The sequence below is a fragment of the Lacerta agilis genome, chromosome 2 (assembly GCF_009819535.1).
Source record: "Lacerta agilis isolate rLacAgi1 chromosome 2, rLacAgi1.pri, whole genome shotgun sequence".
NCBI lineage: Eukaryota > Metazoa > Chordata > Lepidosauria > Squamata > Lacertidae > Lacerta > Lacerta agilis.
The window spans coordinates 114,788,307-114,807,518 of record NC_046313.1 but is presented as its reverse complement, the minus strand read 5'-3'; the positions used below and the strand labels follow the sequence as shown (position 1 = coordinate 114,807,518).

The 19,212-nt window shown below is 48.1% G+C and overlaps 1 protein-coding gene across 1 annotated transcript in view; it reads left to right on the top strand.

The window, feature by feature from the left end:
- The window catches only part of LOC117042529, a 55,435-nt gene that overhangs the window by 28,138 nt on the left and 8,085 nt on the right, over positions 1 to 19,212 (top strand). The window contains 2 exon segments of the mRNA XM_033142070.1: positions 1,302 to 1,428; positions 4,619 to 5,714. Of these exon segments, the coding sequence (XP_032997961.1) occupies positions 1,302 to 1,428; positions 4,619 to 5,714 (1,223 nt within the window).

Sequence of the window (19,212 nt, the reverse complement as noted above, 5' to 3'; positions counted from 1 at the left end):
GTCTCTCAGCCCCACTCACCTCACAGAGTGTTTGTTGTGGGGGAGGAAGGGAAAGGAGAATGTGAGCCGCTTTGAGACTCCTTCGGGTAGTGATAAAGCAGGATATCAAATCCAAACTCTTCTTCTTCTTCTTCTTCTTCTTCTTCTTCTTCTTCTTCTTCTTCTTTTTATCTCCCACATACCAAATACAGACAAAACAAAATAAAAATTTCTTTCCAGCAGCACGTTAGAGACCAACTAAGTTTGTTCTTGGTATGAGCTTTCGTGTGCATGCACACTTCTTCAGATACACAAATACAGGTTCCTTATGGGACAAAATTGTTCCAAAGTGTCGAGTGCGAGTCTGGTAGGTGCCACTGGGAGTGATAGACCTTTGCAGGTTTAATATGGGTGCCATGTCACTCTGAAGTTATCCTCCTCTACTTTTCCGGTTCATCCCTTGACTTCCGTAGTTAATTTTTTAGAAATTTCTAATGTCCATTCTTTTTTTGTCTCTCTCTGCTGTGATCTTTCTAGATACAGGGACTTCCAGTTTTGAGCAATAAGTTGTCTAGCAGCTACAAAAGGAAGGTCATTAGCTCTTTCAGTCTCAAATTAACATTACCATCATTAGAAGTGGTTAGCGAAACCAAAGTTGGGGTATGGTTAATTCTTATTGACAGTTTTATTCAGTTTTATTTCCCATAAACTGCTTTGAGGTTTGTTTTTACTGTCAAGCAACATATAAATTTTGTGAACTAAACATAAGCCCCTAATATATAGATCATGGGTAGGCAAACTCAGGCCCGGGGGCCGGATCCGGCCCAATCGCCTTCTAAATCCAGCCTGCAGACAGTTCGGGAATCAGTGTGTTTTTACATGAGTAGAAAGTGTCCTTTTATTTAAAATGCATCTCTGGGTTATTTGTGGGGCCTTCCTGGTGTTTTTACATGAGTAGAATGTGTCCTTTTATTTAAAATGCATCTCTGGGTTATTTGTGGGGCCTGCCTGGTGTTTTTACATGAGTAGAATGTGTCCTTTTATTTAAAATGCATCTCTGGGTTATTTGTGGGGCCTGCCTAGTGTTTTTACATGAGTAGAATGTGTCCTTTTATTTAAAATGCATCTCTGGCTTATTTGTGGGGCATAGGAATTCGTTCATACCTTTTTTTCAAAATATAGTCCGGCCCCCCACAAGGTCTGAGGGACAGTGGACTGGCCCCCTGCTGAAAAAGTTTACCGACCCCTGATATAGATGGAGATATTCATATATGCATACATTTTTTCAATTTTGATTCCACCACCCCCCTACTGTGTTTCAGAGGCCGGCGTTAATCCAGGAGGTAGCTTTGAACTACCACCCAGCTGAGCCACCCCCAGCCATCCCCAGGAAAAAGGCACTTCGCTCCGAGGTCAAGCAAGAAGGAAACGGTGACACTGATTCGGAGGGTAAGGGCACTCTGTAGTTTTTCTTCTTCATTGTCCCTTCCTTCCTCCTTCCCTCCCTCCCTCTTTCTTTCTTTCTTTCTTTCTTTCTTTCTTTCTTTCTTTCTTTTTTTCTTTTTTTCTTTCAGTTGGCTTTTTCTCCCTTGCATCATCTCCCATGCCTGATATTTTTGACATTATGTGGTTTTTCAGATTAAAATTTTTACAATCCCTTGGGATTTCGACACCTGTAATTCCTTTTTAAAAAGGCTTCAGGTTTTTTTTTTTTATAGAAAAAAGTTATTTTAAACATTTCCCCCCCTAACTCATTATATATCATTTCCCAAATTTCTTTTACTACCTTACATTTCCACCACATATGATGAAAGGTGCCTTATTTTTCCATTTCCAACATACATTTGACCCCGTTTTATACGTTTTTGCTAATTTACTGGGAGTTAAATACCAACGGAACATCAATTTTTCATGTAATTTTCTTTCAACGTCTAACATGCTGTGAATTTTAAATCGCAGTTCTATAACTTTTCCTATGCTGTAAATTGTATATTAAACCCAAAACCTCAGTGTTTCATTACTGGTTCAACCTGTTAGTAATGCTATTATTCCAGCAAGCATACTATTATTAACAAGTCTTTGTAATCTTTATAAATGCCTTCCAAGTGTCATTATATTTATCCACACTCAGCCTGCATCTAAAAACAGTTCGTTCATATGTTGCCAGAGTTGCCATTGAGCAAACGAGGCCATAGCATTATCTTTCTGGTGAATCAGTGTTAATCTTTCAGCAGAACATGTGAAAAGGATCTAGGAGTCTTGGTAGACCATCAACTTGACATGAGTCAACAGTGTGATGCAGCAGCTAAAAAAGCCAATGCAATTATTCTGGGCTGCATCAATAGGAGTATAGCATCTAGATCAAGGGAAGTAATAGTACCACTATATTCTGCTCTGGTCAGACCTCACCTGGAATACTGTGTCCAGTTCTGGGCACCACAGTTCAAGAAGGATACTGACAAGCTGGAAGGTGTCCAGAGGAGGGCAACCAAAATGGTCAAAGGCCTGGAAACGATGCCTTATGAGGAACGGCTTAGGGAGCTGGGTATGTTTAGCCTGGAGAAGAGAAGGTTAAGGGGTGATATGATAGCCATGTTCAAATATATCAAAGGATGTCCTATAGAGGAGGGAGAAAGGTTGTTTTCTGCTGCTCCAGAGAAGCGGACACGGAGCAATGGATTCAAACCTATAAGAAAGAAGATTCCACCTAAACATTAGGAAGAACTTCCTGACAGTGAGAGCTGTTCCGACAGTGGAATTTGCTGCCAAGGAGTGTGGTGGAGTCTCCTTCTTTGGAGGTCTTTAAGCGGAGGCTTGACAGCCATCTGTCAGGAATGCTTTGATGGTGTTTCCTGCTTGGCAGGGGGTTGGACTGGATGGCCCTTGGGGTCTCTTCCAACTCTATGATTCTATGAGAAGTAAGGGCACAAAGAATCCATATGTGTAGTCCAGCTGTCAAACCCCATATAACGGGTACAGTCAAACCTTGGTTCTTGAAGAGCTCCATTGACGAAAGTTTCGACTCTCGAACGCCAAATACCCGGAAGTGAGTGTTCCGGTTTTTCAATGTCTTTCAGAAGCGAAACATCCGACGCAGCTTCTGCTTGAGTGCAAGAAGCTCTTGCAGCCAATTGGAAGCCGCACCTCAGTTGTCGAACGTTTTGGAAGCCAAATGGGCTTCCGGAATAGATTACGTTTGACATCCGAGGTTTGACTGTACGTGGTTTAGGATAATTTGTCTCCCACGGTAGTACTGTATTAGCCCGGATATAAGCCGCACTTTCCCCCCAAATTCTGACCATGAAAAGTTAAAGTGCGGTTTAAATTCCCGACCTTACAGAATTTGCCTTTTTTGCGATATCGCTGCTGAAACAGACATACGGCAAAACGGAATGGGTGTGAGTGCCAGCGGAATTTTATTTTATTTTATTTTATTTTAAAGAATTTATTATATTTCACAATAAAAAACAAACAAAATACAAACACTACAAACGCTACAAAACAACAAAAAGAAAAAAGAAAAAATACATATCAAAACACTTAACTAAACAACAAAAATTAAACATCACATAAAAAATACAACAAATAAAATCATTAACATCCTCAATCTTATTTAATTCTTACTTAGTGGACTTGCTCCCATCCTCTGTGCTGCGTTCATTTCAAATTTACTTTAGTAACTTTATAACGACTTATAAATACGGAAAAGTGATCAAAAGTTTTTCTTATATGCGACCACAGGGGCGAGACTTCTATTAGCGCAGGTCTGGAAGGAAAAAACCGTACCAACTGTGCAGCAATGGCAACAGAAAGTCACAGAATACATGGAAATCGCAAAAATTTCAATGAGAGTCAGACAGCAGGGGGAAGAAACATTTAGAAACGAATGGGGAAAATTTATGGATTATCTGGATAAGGTGTGTAAGACTTAAAGAAAGACGTACAACTCTTGGCGAGGATTATTATTATGGTAAAAATGTATATTTAAAAACACAAGGAAAGACTTAAGTTTGGAATAAGAGTACAAGAATAAGTAGAAACATGACATCCAAATGTTCAGTATAAATCTTTTTTTTATTTAATTGGTCAAATTGGAGTAAGAAGAATTGATGTGCGATATATTGATATTTGAGTTAGAGAAGACATAAGAAGGAGGAAGGGAAGGGACTAAAACCCTCAAGTGTAAATGCAAAAAATGATTTAATTTCTTGGGTTTTTTTTTTGTTTTCTTTTAAGCGTGGGATATATTTGTATATGCATTACTTTGTACTATCTCAATTGTTTGGAAAAAGAGGAAAAACTAATAAAAATTACCTGCAAAAATATATATATATATAAATAGATTAATTGTTAATGAGGATTATAAAGTGCCAGCGGAATTTTAAAGGAGCAGCTTATATTCAGGTATTGTCTCTTTCTCTCTCCCCCCCTTGAATTTTAAAGGTGCGGCTTATATTCGGGTACGGCTTATATTCTGGTCAATATGGTAGTCACACATCCTACTATTTTTCTCCCAAAATTTGTAAGCGTTGCACATTGCGTAAACGTAAGTTTCACGTGGTAAGATGGACCATTGGCCCGGTGAGGCCTCCTTGACGTTCTGGCGTAGCTTCTCAACTTCTCTCGTCTGTCCCTGCAGGTGGCGACGGGTGGGTGATCGAGGCGGCGCAAGACGATTCCCCTCTGCAGGATCCCGAGCGGGCAAAGATCTGCGGGTCCTCGTGGGACAGGATCCCTTGGTCCCAAGAGGATGGAGAAGCTTCTGTGAGTCACGGCGACGACGGCCCGCAAAGGAGCAAGGAGAAACGCCAAGAGCAGAGGGCAGCCGAGAGCGCCTCGTGCGTCGGGGACGGAGGAGGCCAGAGCCAAGCTGTCATCGTCAAGAGGAGGCGGCGCAGTCGAGGGAAGAAGACATGCGGCGTGTGCGGGAAAACCTTCAGCCGCAGCACCGTGCTGGCGGCTCACCAGCGGACGCACACGGGGGAGAAGCCGTTCATGTGCCAGAGCTGCGGGAAGTGCTTCAGCTTCAAGTCGACGCTGGTGGCGCACGAGAGGACGCACACGGGCGAGAGGCCCTACACCTGCGACCAGTGCGGCAAGAGCTTCACCGTCAGCTCGGTCCTGACGCGCCACTACCGCGTCCACATCGAGAAGGAGCTGTTCGGCTGCTCCGAGTGCGGCAAGAGCTTCGCCCAGAAGTCGCAGCTCCACAACCACCAGAAGGTGCACATCCGGGAGAAGCCGTTCAAGTGCTCTCAGTGCGGCGAGGGCTTCAGTCGCGGCTCCAGCCTCAAGAAGCACGAGGGCTCGCACACGGGCGAGAAGCCCTTCAAGTGCCCCGACTGCGACAAGTCCTTCAACACGTCCTCGCAGCTGGTCAAGCACCACCGCGTCCACACCGGGGAGAGGCCCTACACGTGCGCCGAGTGCGGGAAGAGCTTCAGCCAGTGGCAGATCCTCATGGTCCACCAGAGGACCCACACGGGCGAGAAGCCCTTCAAGTGCGCCACCTGCGGGAAGTGCTTCTCCGACCGCGCCGTCCACATCCGCCACCAGAAGGTCCACACGGGCGAGAGGCCGCACCAGTGCGCCACCTGCGGCAAACGGTTCACCCACCGCACCGTCCTGGTCAAGCACCAGAAAATCCACATGCGTGAAGCCTTGAACATGCTGCGGCTGCAGGAGGAGGAGGAGAAGCAGCAGTCGGAGCCGCCGCTGCCGCCGGAGGGAGCCTCGTAAAAACTCAGGAGCATCGCCAAATGCCTTGGGAGAGAGGCCATGCAGACGACCATTTACTCCAGGGGGCTTGGGAGCTGTGGGGTCCTCTTAGGTGTTGCCGAGCTCGCATCTGCCCTGGGCAACGCAGCCAAGGACCAGAGGTTATGGTTCCCCATCCCTGGGCTAGGAGTAACCCAGATGGTGCCTTCCAGATTTTGTTGGAATCCATCTCCCATCAGTGCTGGTCGGGGAAGGCAGGAGATGTAGTCAAGTCACATCTTAGAGGGCTATAGTTTCCCCCTTTTTTCTTTTGCCGTTCATTCATTTATTTTTTATGCATTTTCCAATTATCCGATTTATACATTGTGTTTTTTCCATCATGCGGTATTTACCTTGGATGTCGAACTTAGTCCATTCCGGGAGTCTAAAGGTTCAGAAACCAAGGCACGGCTTCCGATTGGCTGCAGGAGCTTCCTGCACTCAATTGGAAGCTGCGTCAGACGTTCGGCTTCCGAAAAATGTTCGCAAACCGGAACGTTCACTTCCGGGTTTGTGCTGTTCGGGAGCCAAAACATTGCAAGGCGTTTGCGAACCAAGGTATAATTGTACCTTGTTTTGCTCCATACCAGGTACTTCATCCACCCACCCAGATTTCCCCCCTCTTTGTTATAGTTGCTCATAAAGTTACCCCAGCTTGAAAGTTTATTTGGGTATCATCTTCTCCGAAGCTTTCCCACTCGTCCCGTATCTGATTGTCATCCTGGTTCCTTATTTTGGCCGCCATATTAGCCAGTCCTGCAAATTCCATCCGCTTCTGCAGCCATTGTTCTTGAGATTCCTCTCTCCAGTTTTTAGCGTGGACTGTTCTGGCTGGTTTCCTCTAGCTGTAGTCTAAGTTGCTGTACTTGACCGCCCATCCTTCCCAGCCGGCATAGTCAGGGATGATGGGAGATGTAGCCAGACCCACAGCTTTCCCCCATTCCTGATATAAACAAGCAAGCCACGGTTTCCCTAGCAGAGATCTTTTGCTTTTGTTCCAGAACAGAAGTGGATGCTTCTCATCTCCAGAACCTAAATGGGGATGCTTGCGAGCCTATAGCTCATGGAGACTCGCCCTCCCCCCATAGGTCGGGTAACCATGCATTTTGCATTAAATGTGACTGCTCACAACTACCCCCATTTTTGGTTCAAACCACGGTTTCTCCACACCTGCAGTTTAGAATGCTGCAGCTTTCCCATCCCGGATTAACCCTATGGCAGTCCGTAGCTGCAGGTGCACATATCGTCTTCCCCAGGCACCCCCAAACTCGGCCCTCCATATGTTTTGGGACTACAACTCCCATCATCCCTAGCTAACAGGACCAGTGGTCATAGATGATGGGAACTGTAGTCCCAAAACATCTGGAGGGCCGAGTTTGGGGGTGCCTGGTCTTCCCCCAACCTGGCGTCTTCCAGATGTTTTGTCCTCCCAGTGCCCATGAGCATGGCCGGCGCTCAGCGATGAGGGATAGTAAAGGAGGCTGCCATATCTCCAACCCCAGGGTAGTATGACCCCATGGCAAACCCATCTATGAGGCTTTGGTGGCAGGTTTCCATGCCCTTGCCTCCGAGTAGGGGAAGGGCACACCTTCACTCCACTCCCACCTGGCTGGACACCACAGACTTGTCGCGGATTGCTCCACGGCGTTGTAGCAGAGAAGTGCAAAAGCCACAGGTTCTTTAGTGCAGTATTCTTTTAATGTGAGCTATATACATACAGACAGTTCATACAAAGACCAGTAGGACTCACTCTCACGCTCTCTGACTCCATTCTACACCACCACGCCCTGCTTAACAGGTTCCCCTTTAATGCAAGACAACAGCCAATCATCTGTTGGCCCACTCTTGCTGAGTCACTCTGACACAGTAAGGTTTGCAGGTCTATTGCATCAGCTTCTTTTACTTTACATGCAAGCTCAAGCCTGCAGACTTACTAGGCTACACAACACTCTATGTATCCTGACAAGACTGACCCCCCAACATACCCACATACCACTGTAAGCGTCAGTGGGGTAAAATTAAGAATTGGGGAACACCTGGCTGACCATTCGCAACCGTGGCCGCTCAGGCTTGTAGGACTTGAACTGCCCGTGTTGGCTGACCCTGAAAAAGTGAATGATTATTACAGTGGTAACCTTGGTTTTCGAACGTAATCCATTCCGGAAGTCCGTTCGAGTTCCGAAATGTTCGAAAACTGAAAGTGGAATCCTCAAAACGGAAAACTCAAAACTTGTTTCCTGTTTGACTTCCGAGGCGCATTTGAAAACCGAGGCATTTACTTCTGGGTTATTGGCATCCAAGTTCCAAAACATTTGACGAAGGAGGCGTTCTAAAACTGAGGCACCACTGTATTATTATTATTATTATTATTATTATTATTATTAATTTCTATGATGATTTCTATGATTCTATGATTCTTTTTTTATCAAGAATTTATTAAATTTTAAAATAGAGACAAACAAAATACACCCACTACAATACATTACAAAACAACACAAAAATACAAAAAATAAAAAACACCTTATCTATACGAGAAAACAAAAGCATGTACAAAAAATACACAATAAAAATCTTTAACTTCTCTAAACTTATTTAAATCTTACTTAATGGACTTCCTCACATCTTCTCTGCTGCGTTCATTTCAAATTTACTGTAGTAACTTTATAACAACTTTAAAAACATCATTAACAATTAATCTTATTCCTTATCTATCACCTTATCACTATCATCATATTCTTACCCAATAACTATACTAATTAACAACTCTAACACTTATATCCTACTTTTAAAAACAATTTAGGCTATCACCATAATTTCTGCTGATTTCCAATTCAAATCTCTATCTTTTCACGTTTTTTTTCATGTAATCTCTGAATTTCTTCTAATCTTCTTGCACCTTTTCCTCCCTCTGGTCTCGGAGTTCTGCGGTAGTTCTGCGAGTTCATATATCTAATGTATTCTTACCCCGCTTTTCTCCCAAACTTAAGCCGGCTTGCAGCATTTGAAAACAGGCATAATTAACTTCCAATAAAAACAAGCAGGTTAAAAGCAAAAGTTAAAATACATCAAATCATGTTTAAAACCAGCGTTAGAAGTACAGTTTGCCCTGACAGCAGCCTGGGGTCAGCTTCATCTGTGTCTACAGTCTGAATAAGACGGTCTGAGCTTCCTCCTTCCTGCAACACGGGCCTCTTGCCCACTAGATGTTTTGGACCGCAACGGCCTCATTGTCTGGGAGTTGTAGTGGGTGAGAGGCTGGGGACAGCTGCTGTGAACCAGGGGTGGAATCCATCACCCTCGTTCTGCCAGCACATGGATTTACATTTGCACAATGGAACTTCCTGGATCCCAAGCTCCAAGTTAGGGACAAGTACTCTTTGGTGAGAGAATCTTTAAAGTATGCCCTTCCAACGGAGTTCCAAAACGTCCCCTTTATAAGTATCTGAAGAAGTGTGCATGCACACGAAAGCTCATACCAGGAACAAACTCAGTTGGTCTCTAAGGTGCTACTAGAAAGAATTTTCGATTTTGTCCCCTTTATAAAGTTTCTTTCCAAAGTTTCCCTCTTTCCCCAGCATAGGAAAATGTACATGTTGGGCGTAAGTTAAAAATTGGTTTAGTTACCAATTCTCCAAAGGTCAGGATTCATGTAGTTGTGCTGGCGGCAGAGTCGTTGGTATCTGTCTGGTATAGGAACTTGAGAGTGGCTGGTGAAAGCCATGCGGTTGAGCTGCAAGAACCAGCTCTGCCCTTTTTTTAATATATAAAATTTATTGGTATTTCCACATAAAAACAACAAATAAAAACATGCATTCTACATATAAAAACAAACATAACACACTATACAAATAACTATCAAATAAAAAACTAATACATACCTGTCACGGCAACCCTTGCCGTCGGATGTTGCTGTGAGATAACACCCGGCTCAGTTCTCGATTTTCAAAGGCATTTTATTGTCCTTGCTAATTACAGAGCAATAAATCTCGTCTGTCCTCCATTACTACAAAAAACCTAACTGCTTTTTTCGCGCGTTTTCCAGCACAGGAATTTCCGGTTCAATCTGAAGTGACGTTTATGTCTCTTTCTTTCCCCCCTACTCTCCTCCCCCTGTCTGTTCCTAAATTGAGTGCTTTCTCTTTCATCCGACAACTCCGGCTCGGGGGGGGGGGGCTGCTTGAGGATGACGTATCTGTTGCTATAATTGCCCCTTTGTCTCTATATGCCTTCTCCTCCCCCAGCCTGGCTGTTTTCCAACTTTCTCTCCCTTTTTCCTCTGCGCTGCTTTCCCCAGCCCCGTTTTGCTCCGTGACATCCACTCCCTCCTCAAGGCCCCCTTCCCCCCGGAGTCGCTTGACTCAATCGGATGGTGAGGGAACGTGCTAACATGCTCCTCCTGCCCGCTCCCTTGCTGCCACCTTTCCGTGCGCGGTGGAGTGACAAACCCCAGGAAATCTGTATCCTCGTTGTCATCCGACTCAAACACCGTTTTCCACTGTTCCTTAGTAAATGGTGCGAACGACACTACCTCGTCAACCTCCTCCTCCTCCGACCAGTCTGGATGGGGTCCCCCTGCCTCATCCCTTCCTCGGGACCCTTGGTCCCCCATCCCCTCCTCCTGATATCCCTGCCAGCATTCATACGCTGGTGGGGCCGGCTTTTGTGGGTATAGCGCATGGAATTCAGCCTTGAGGTACTCCTCCTGAATATCATCATGGCGCATCCATGTGTTGTTCTCTGGGTCCTCCCCTTCCCATGCCACCAAGTACTCAACCTGCCCTTCCCTCCACCTGGAATCGAGGATCTCCGTGACCTCATTGCCGCCCCCCACTGCCTCCACTGAAGGCCCTGGTGTCACCCCCCCTTCCCCTTGATAAGGGTGCCCTTCCCTGTAGGGTGTCAACAGCGCTCTGTGGAACACTGGGTGAATTCTCATGTCCTCTGGCAGCCTCAGCTTGAAGGCGACAGGATTGACCTGGCCCACTACCTCGAAGGGTCCCAAACGTTTGTGCTCTAATTTCCTGCACCTGCTTCTGGTGGGCAGCCCCCTCGATGACAACCACACCCTGTCCCCCACCCTGATGACCTCCCCCTCCCTCCGATGCTGATCCGAAGCCCTCTTATAGGCTTCCTTGGCCCTGTCCAGCGTGTTCTTGAGTTGCTCGTGCAGTTGGAGCATCTCCCTCCGCCAAATTCTCTGCCGCCGGCACGCTCGGGCCCCGATCCTCTCCCCTCGGGAACGACTTCGGATGTCCTCCATAGTTCGCAAGAAAGGGTGTCATCCCTGTGGAAACATTAACTGAGTTATTATAGGCAAATTCCGCTAAGGCTAGGAACTTTGGCCAGTCCGTCTGTCGTTGGCTAACGTAGCAACGTAGGTACTGCTGCAGAATAGCGTTGGCCCTCTCTGCCTGCCCATTCGTTTGCGGGTGCCTGGCCGTCGACAAGTTGAGTTCCACTCCCAGGAGCTCCATGAGCTTGCGCCAGAACCGCGACGTAAATTGGCGGCCTCTGTCGCTCACGACCCTCGAGGGTACTCCATGCAGCTTGAAGACGTGGTCTACAAACAACCTGGCTGTCTCCTCTGCCGACACCGCCCTGGGACAAGCCACAAAATGGCACATCTTGGTGAGCATGTCCACTACGATCAGCACTGCCGTCTTGCCTTTAGACGCCGGCAGATCGGTGAGAAAGTCAATAGACACCATCTCCCATGGCCTCCCCGGGGTGGGCATGGGATGCAGCAGTCCTGCAGGAGGTCTATTGTCACTTTTGACCCGTTGACACAAATCACAAGCTTGCACGTAGTCTGTGACGTCCCTCCTGCACCCCTGGCCACCAGAAATCCCTGGTGACCAACTGCAAGGTCTTTCGCTGTCCCGGGTGGCCCTGCCGAAGGACTATCGTGTAGTTGCTTGAGAACCTTCGCCCTCAACTGATCCCCCGGGACATATAATGCTCCCTTGTAGAACAACAGTTCATCCTTGGCTAAGAAGCCGTCTTCCACCCCTGTACCTTGTTGAAGGTCTTTGAATTTCTGCTGCGCAAACGCATCTTCCCTAGTTAGACGTCATATGAGAGACTCTTGATCCCTGGCTCCAGCACACTGCCATCGGCCGGGTGGCATCACATGTTTCTCCTCCGGCACTCCCTCGTCTCTAGGTACTGCGGCTTGCGAGACAAGGCGTCCGCCCTCGCATTCTTGTCCCCGGGACATAATGGATCCTGAAATCAAAGTCTGCAAAAATTCCGCCCATCTGAGTTGTCTCTGGTTGAGCACTCTGGCTGTTCTCCAGTACTCCAGATTCTTGTGATCCGTGTAGATCTGGATCTGGTGGCGGGCTCCGATTAGGAAATGCCTCCATTGTTTGAGCGCCGCAACAATGGCCAACAGCTCCTTGTCCCAGATGGTGTAGTTGCGTTCCGATGTGCTGAGGTTTTCTCGAGAAAAACGCACAAGGTCTCCAGTCGCCTGCTGCATCCTGTTGCAGCAGTACCGCTCCTACCGCCCTGTCCGACGCATCAGTTTCCATGCGTATGGGCCGCTCCGTGTTGAGGTGCAGCAGCTGTTCCTCCGAGGCGAATACCTTGCGTAACTGCTCAAACGCCTCCTGCGCCTCTGGAGTCCACTGAAACTTCTTCTTAGTACTCAACGTGTCGGTTATCGGGCTAGTGAGCTGCGCAAAATTCCTGATGAACTTGCGGTAGAAATTGCTGAACCCAAGGAAGCGTTGTACATCTTTTCTGGTTTTGGGTGTTTTCCAATCCAACACTGCCTTTACCTTCTCCCCGTCCATTGCCAGGCCTTTGTCCGACACCCTGTACCCCAGAAAGTCCACTTGCTGGACATGAAATTGGCATTTCTCCAGCTTCGCATACAGATGATGCTGTTTCAATTTCTGCAACACCTGTCTGACATGCTGCTCATGCTGCTTCTCATTGTCCGAATAAATCAAGATATCGTCCAAAAAACATACACAGCTCCGGTACAACAAGGGTCCCAGCACATGGTGCATAAGGCTTGAAAGGTGTGGGAGCCGGCCTGTAATCCAAATGGCATGACTCGGTATTCGTAGGTGCCAAACGGGGTAAACATGGCTGTTTTCCACTCATCTCCTTCTCTGATTCTTATGAGGTTGTAAGCTCCTCGTAAGTCCAACTTCGTAAAAATTTTCCCTTTTCGCACTGCCGCCAACAAGTCGTCTATCCTTGGCATCGGAAAGGCGGTTGGTTTCGTTCGCGAATTCAAAATCCTGTAGTCACATATGAGGCGTTTTTGCGTCGTGCCTCTCTTGTCCACGAAGAAGATGGGGCTCCTCCGACTGCTTTGGATTCTCGTATGAACCCCCTTTGCAAGTTCAGTGTGAGGAATTCCTGCAGCTCCTGCAGCTCCTGCTCCGACATGGAATACAATTTTCCTGCAGGCAACTTTGCCCCCGGCAGCAACTCAATTTGACAATCATACGGCCTATGGGGTGGCAGCCTGTTAGCTTCCTCTTCACTGAACACGTCTTGAATTCTTCGTACTGTGGCGGAATCCCCCTGGACTCTTCCAACCGTACTGCGGCGATCCTGCCCCCCGTCTCCGACGATCCCTCCTCCATCAGGCAATTCTCCGTGCAATGCGAAGATCCAAAGGGTGAGCGATCTCTGGTGCCAGGCCACGACCGGATCGTGAAGATCTAGCCAACTCATGCCCAATATGATTGGCGCCCCGACAGGTGTGTGACATTGAAAGCAATCACTTCCTGATGCTCGAGACGCTCATTCTCATGGGCGGTGTCTGATGCCTCACTTGGCCCCCCAGCAGCTCTCTCCATCAATTGTGGTCACCACCAGGGGAAAGTCCAAAGGCAACAAATGGATCTGGTGGGCTTTGGCAAAGCTTTCGGACATGAAAGAGGCAGAGCTGCCCGAATCTAGTAGAGCTTCTACCTCAAGGGGGTACCCATTTGGCAATTCCAGCCGTACCATCAGCACAATTCCGGTCTGGGCGCCCGTGGAACCACTGCCCTCTGCCTCTGTGGGGGGGTTTCCTTGCTTTCCGCCTGGTTGGTCTTCCCCTCTCTTGTTCCCAACCAGGCTTTGGCGTTTCCCTGCACTGGTGCTTCCTCTCCCTCCTCCTGCACCGCAGCCGCTGCCATTCCTTGCCACACTCGTTCCTGGGGACAATTCCGGGCTAGATGACCCGGTTTGTCACATACAAAGCATTTTGCGGCTTGTCCTCTCTCCCCCTGCTAGGCGTGGCTTGGGGCCCTCCCTCGTGTCCAAATGACCGACCTCCATCGGCTCTTCCGGGGGTAGGTGCTGCCTGTTGCCCTGCACTGTCTGGACGCTGGGAAACGGCCTCCTGTAATCCGTGGAAAGCCTTTCGCTGGCCCCCTTCCGCCTTTTCCCAGGCCCTTTGTTCCTCTCGAACCCCCCACTTGCAGGGCAGTTTTGATGTAAGCATCAGTGTCTTTTGGGCGTGGTCCCCCTGCTTATTTCATCCAAATTTCGGGATTCAAACCCTGCTGAAACAGCGCTTCCGTTTGTGGGGCCAAAATCTCCCACCCCAATTATGGCACAAGAGGGTAAATTTCGCCACATAATCTCTCACAGTCCCCTCCCCTTGTCGGAGGCTCATGATTTCCTGTTTGGTTATCTCATTGTCAATGTCACTGGTGTAATGCGCCGCCATGGCATCCAGGAAGTCCTGGAGATTCCCAAGCGCTGGGTTGTCACTTGCCAAAGAGGGTGTACCATTCCCTGGCTCCCCCCGATAAATGGGAAATTTATAAAGGCCACCTTCTCAGCATCAGTCTGGAAATCCTTCCCCCTTATCTTAAGGGCATAATCAATTTCAGTTCTGAATCCCAAATAGTCCCTGGGGTTGCCATCGAACTTACTCACTGATGGCCATCTGCTGCCGCTGAGTCACGATAGCTGTTGCTCCTCCCCCACCAGACTTCCGTGCCTCATCCAGTCTTATCTCAAGATGTTGCAAATCTTCCTGCAATTTGGCGTTTCGAAGCTCCGATTGCCGGTTTCTCTCCTCCAGAGCAGCAATCCTGGCTTGTCCCTCTTCTCGAGCCTTCAAAACTGCCTCCCTGGCCCTGCCCCTCCCAGAGGGCTTTCTCGGCCTGCAGCCTCCGTTCAAGCCTCCGACATTGTTTGCCGCTGCCAACAGCCTCACAGCATTTTCGGAAGAGTTAGGTTTTGCTGTCACGGCAACCCTTGCCGTCGGATGTTGCTGTGAGATAACACCCGGCTCAGTTCTCGATTTTCAAAGGCATTTTATTGTCCTTGCTAATTACAGAGCAATAAATCTCGTCTGTCCTCCATTACTACAAAAACCTAACTGCTTTTTTCGCGCGTTTCCAGCACAGGAATTTCCGGTTCAATCTGAAGTGACGTTTATGTCTCTTTCTTTCCCCCCTACTCTCCTCCCCTGTCTGTTCCTAAATTGAGTGCTTTCTCTTTCATCCGACAACTCCGGCTCGGGGGGGCTGCTTGAGGATGACGTATCTGTTGCTATAATTGCCCCTTTGTCTCTATATGCCTTCTCCTCCCCCAGCCTGGCTGTTTTCCAACTTTCTCTCCCTTTTTCCTCTGCGCTGCTTTCCCCAGCCCCGTTTTGCTCCGTGACAATACCTCACACCCTACAAAAACACAGGAACACACCAATCTACTTATTATAGTCTTATTTCAAATCTTATTTGGGGGGGACTTCCTCCGTTCTCTCTTCTCTACCCTTTTCACATGCTGAGCTTCTCGGGTAGGTGAACAATAGTCTTGATTCCCTATATCCTCCCAAGGTAAGCTAAGCCCGGCAGGACAGCTTACTTTATGGTCTTAACTCCTTCATGCACTAATTAAACTTGGGCACGTTGGTTATATGTGGCTAGTAATCCCACACTTTCTGTCCTGCAAGCTTCCTAAATCTGCTTTTTGAGTGTTGCCTGCGGGGAGGGAACTCCAGAACAGATTTAAGGGTGCATGGGGATGGGGAGAGGGCAGGAGTTTTGTTGCACCAGCAGAAATCCTTATGCTAACAGAACCAATGATTATTGCTACGTTGCGCTACGGGAGGGTTGTGGCACTCTTCTCATCGTTCAAGAATTCTCTTTTGCCGGTCGGAAATTCCCCCCTCTCCTCCTGCCACATGCTGCTGTGACACACACACCCCACCACACACAAACACCTGTCAATTTTGGGTGTGTGGAGGGAGGGCAACTCCTGTTGAACAAGCAGAAGTCCTTGCACCAAGCTTCCGCTGTGGGGGCTCATGAGGTGAACCCCACTTGATACCTCCTCAAACTACCCTGAGCCATTCTGTAAGGACACAGAAGCCCGAATGCCAAAAAACTGGAAGTAACAAAACCTCTCTGAAGATTGCATCAAGACAGACTTGCTGCGGACGGTGAACAGGCCGAAAAGGCCCAACAGCCGCACTCTTTTCCAAAATGGCGGACCCCACACAGGAGTCCCTTGGGGGAAAAAAAGATTAAATCCCACCAAAGGAATTTGTTGGATTCGAACTCTCAGCAGGCAGCACGGGATAATCTGGAGTCCACCATCCATTGTCTGAAGGCCCCCCCCAAATGGTTTGTGTGCACCCCTCGCTATAAAAGCTCTTGGCTTGGCGATCGAAAACTTCCGCGTTTATGGATGCCAATAAACCCGCCTCTCTCAAGAGTCCTCGTCTTTGAAGCTTGCACTCAGTTGAATGGATGAAGCATCTAGATAAGACAGCTGAATCAGTGAGGAGTCTTGTCGGATTTCTCTGCATGTGCATTGACTAGTAGTGGGTAGTGGGTTGATTTTTTTTTTTCTGGGGGTGGGATGGGGGATGGAAACAATTCTTCATTGAATTGTTCTTTGGGGGCGCAGTCCTCTCAATTTCTGACTCCGGAGACTTGCGCATCCTGTCCTCGTTATAACAATAAGAGGGTATTGTATACGATAGAAACTGATTAAAGGAAAATTTAAGAAGTGCCTAAAAACTGGGCCCGTCTCCAAGAGGTTTTCCTTTGGCTCCTCTTTGTTTAATGCTGGGACTGAGGGGATCGGACGCCCCTTCCTGTTCTGTTCTGATGCCTGATTTCCACCTGCTCAAGCGGTCGAGTTCTCTGTTGGGTCTGGCGCTCTGGGCAGAGACCTGTTGCGGTCTTCAGGGTGCTCTGTCTGGAGTGTCTGGAGGATGGATGGTGGCTAACAGATTGAGGTTGAATCCTGACAAGACAGAAGTACTGTTTTTTGGGGGGACAGGGGGTGGGCTGGTGTGGAGGACCCCCTGGTCCTGAATGGGGTAACTGTGCCCCTGAAGGGCCAGGTGCGCAGCCTGGGAGTCCTTTTGGACTTGTGTCTGGGGCATCTGTCTACCAGCTCCATCTGGTACGCAGGCTGAGACCCTACCTGCCCACAGACTGTCTCACCAGAGTGGTGCATGCTCTGGTTATCCCGCTTGGACTACTGCAATGCACTCTACGTGGGGCTACCTTTGAAGGTGACCCGGAAACTGCAACTAATCCAGAATGCGGCAGCTAGACCGGAGACTGGAGCTGCCACCGAGACCATATAACACGGTCCTGAGGCCCACATTGGCTCCAGTATGTTTCCGACAATTCAAAGTGTTGGTGCTGACCTTTAAAGCCCTAAACGGCCTGGTCCTGTATACCTGAAGGAGTGCCTCCACCCCCATCGTTCAGCCCGGACACTGAGGTCCAGCTCCAAGGGCCTTCTGGCGTTTCCCTCACTGTGAGAAGTGAGGTTACAGGGAACCAGGCAGAGGGCCTTCTCGGTGGTGGCGCCACCTGTAGAATGCCCTCGCACAGATGTCAAGAAATAAACAACTATCTGAGTTTAGAAGACATCTGAAGGCAGCCCTGTTTAGGGAAGTTGATAATGTTTGATCTTTTATTGTGTTTTTAATATCCGTTGGAAGTGCCCGGAGTGGCTAGGGAGGCCCAGCCAGATGGGCAGGTATAAGTAATAAATTATAATAATATTATTATTATGCTCAGGAAAGTGTCGGCGACACTTGAAAGGCTAATGCTAACCCATTCATTGCAGCATCGACTTACACAGACTAGTGTCTGCTTCATCACATAAAGGAAGCGAGAGAGCCTAGCGGGTGCGAGAGACGCAGATGGGGTGGAAGACTGTGCATGTGTGAGAGTGGCTATGAGAGGAGATGAGATAGCCATCTTCAAATATCTTAAGGGCGCATGTCACATGGAAGAGGGAACAAGCTTGTTTTCTCCTGCTCTGGAGGGTAGGACTCGAACCCATGGCTTCAAGGAAGAAGATCACACCGGAAGAACTTTCTGACAGGAAGAGGTGTTCGGCAGTCTCCCTCAGGGGAGGTTGTGGGCTCTCCTTCCTGGAGGCTTTTACGCAATGGCTGGGTGGCCTTCCGCGTGGATGCTTTAGCCGAGATTCCTGCCTTGCGAGGGGTTGGGCTAGATGACCCTCGGGTCCCTTCTAGCTCTAAGATGCTACGAAAGAGGCAGTGGATAGCGAAGAGAGTGGTGTTTCAATCAATCATTTTATTTGATGCTGCCTTTCCAAAGTTAAAACTATGCTCAAGGCAGCTTGTTGTTGTTCAGTCATTCAGTCGTGTCCGACTCTTCGTGACCCCATGGACCAGAGCACGCCAGGCACGCCTATCCTTCACTGCCTCTCCTGTTTGGCCAAACTCATGTTAGTAGCTTCGAGAACACTGTCCAACCATCTCTTCTCTGCCATCCCCTTCTCCTTGTGCCCTCCATCTTTCCCAACATCAGGGTCATTTCCAGGGAGTCTTCTCTTCTCATGAGGTGGTCAAAGTACTGGAGCCTCTTCAGGATCTGTCCTTCTAGTGAGCACTCAGGGCTGATTTCTTGAGAATGGATAGGTTGGATCTTCTTGCAGTCCATGGGACTCTCAAGATCTCCTCCAGCACCATAATTCAAAAGCATCAATTCTTCGGCGATCAGCCTTCTTGATGGTCCAAAGGCAGCTTACAACGTATAAAAAACCCCACATAACTACAAATGGGTGGCGTATAAATTAATAATAATAATTTTTTATTATAACCCCCCCAAGGTTTTCACTTCTCCATTTGTCGGCAGCTTTGTATCCAGCAGAGCAAGACATGTCTCTGTGTCTCCAGGTTCCAGCTGAACTGACACAAACACACACCCCGTGGTGGCTATCGTTAAATATTATTATTAATATTAAATCTGTATGCCTTTCATCCAGTAGATCTCAGGGTGGTTCGCAACGTAAAAACACGTGCTAAAAACACAAAATACACAATAAAAACAAGAACAAACCGATAACCCCCCCCCGCCCCCACAACACATTTAAACACAACACAGCGTACATCAGCCAAATGCCTGGTTGAAGAGGATTGTCGTCGCCTGGCGCCTAAAGTGTATCATGAAGGTGCCAGGTGAGCCTCCCTGGGGAGAGCATTTCCAAACGGGGAGCCGCTGCAGAGAAGGCCCTGTT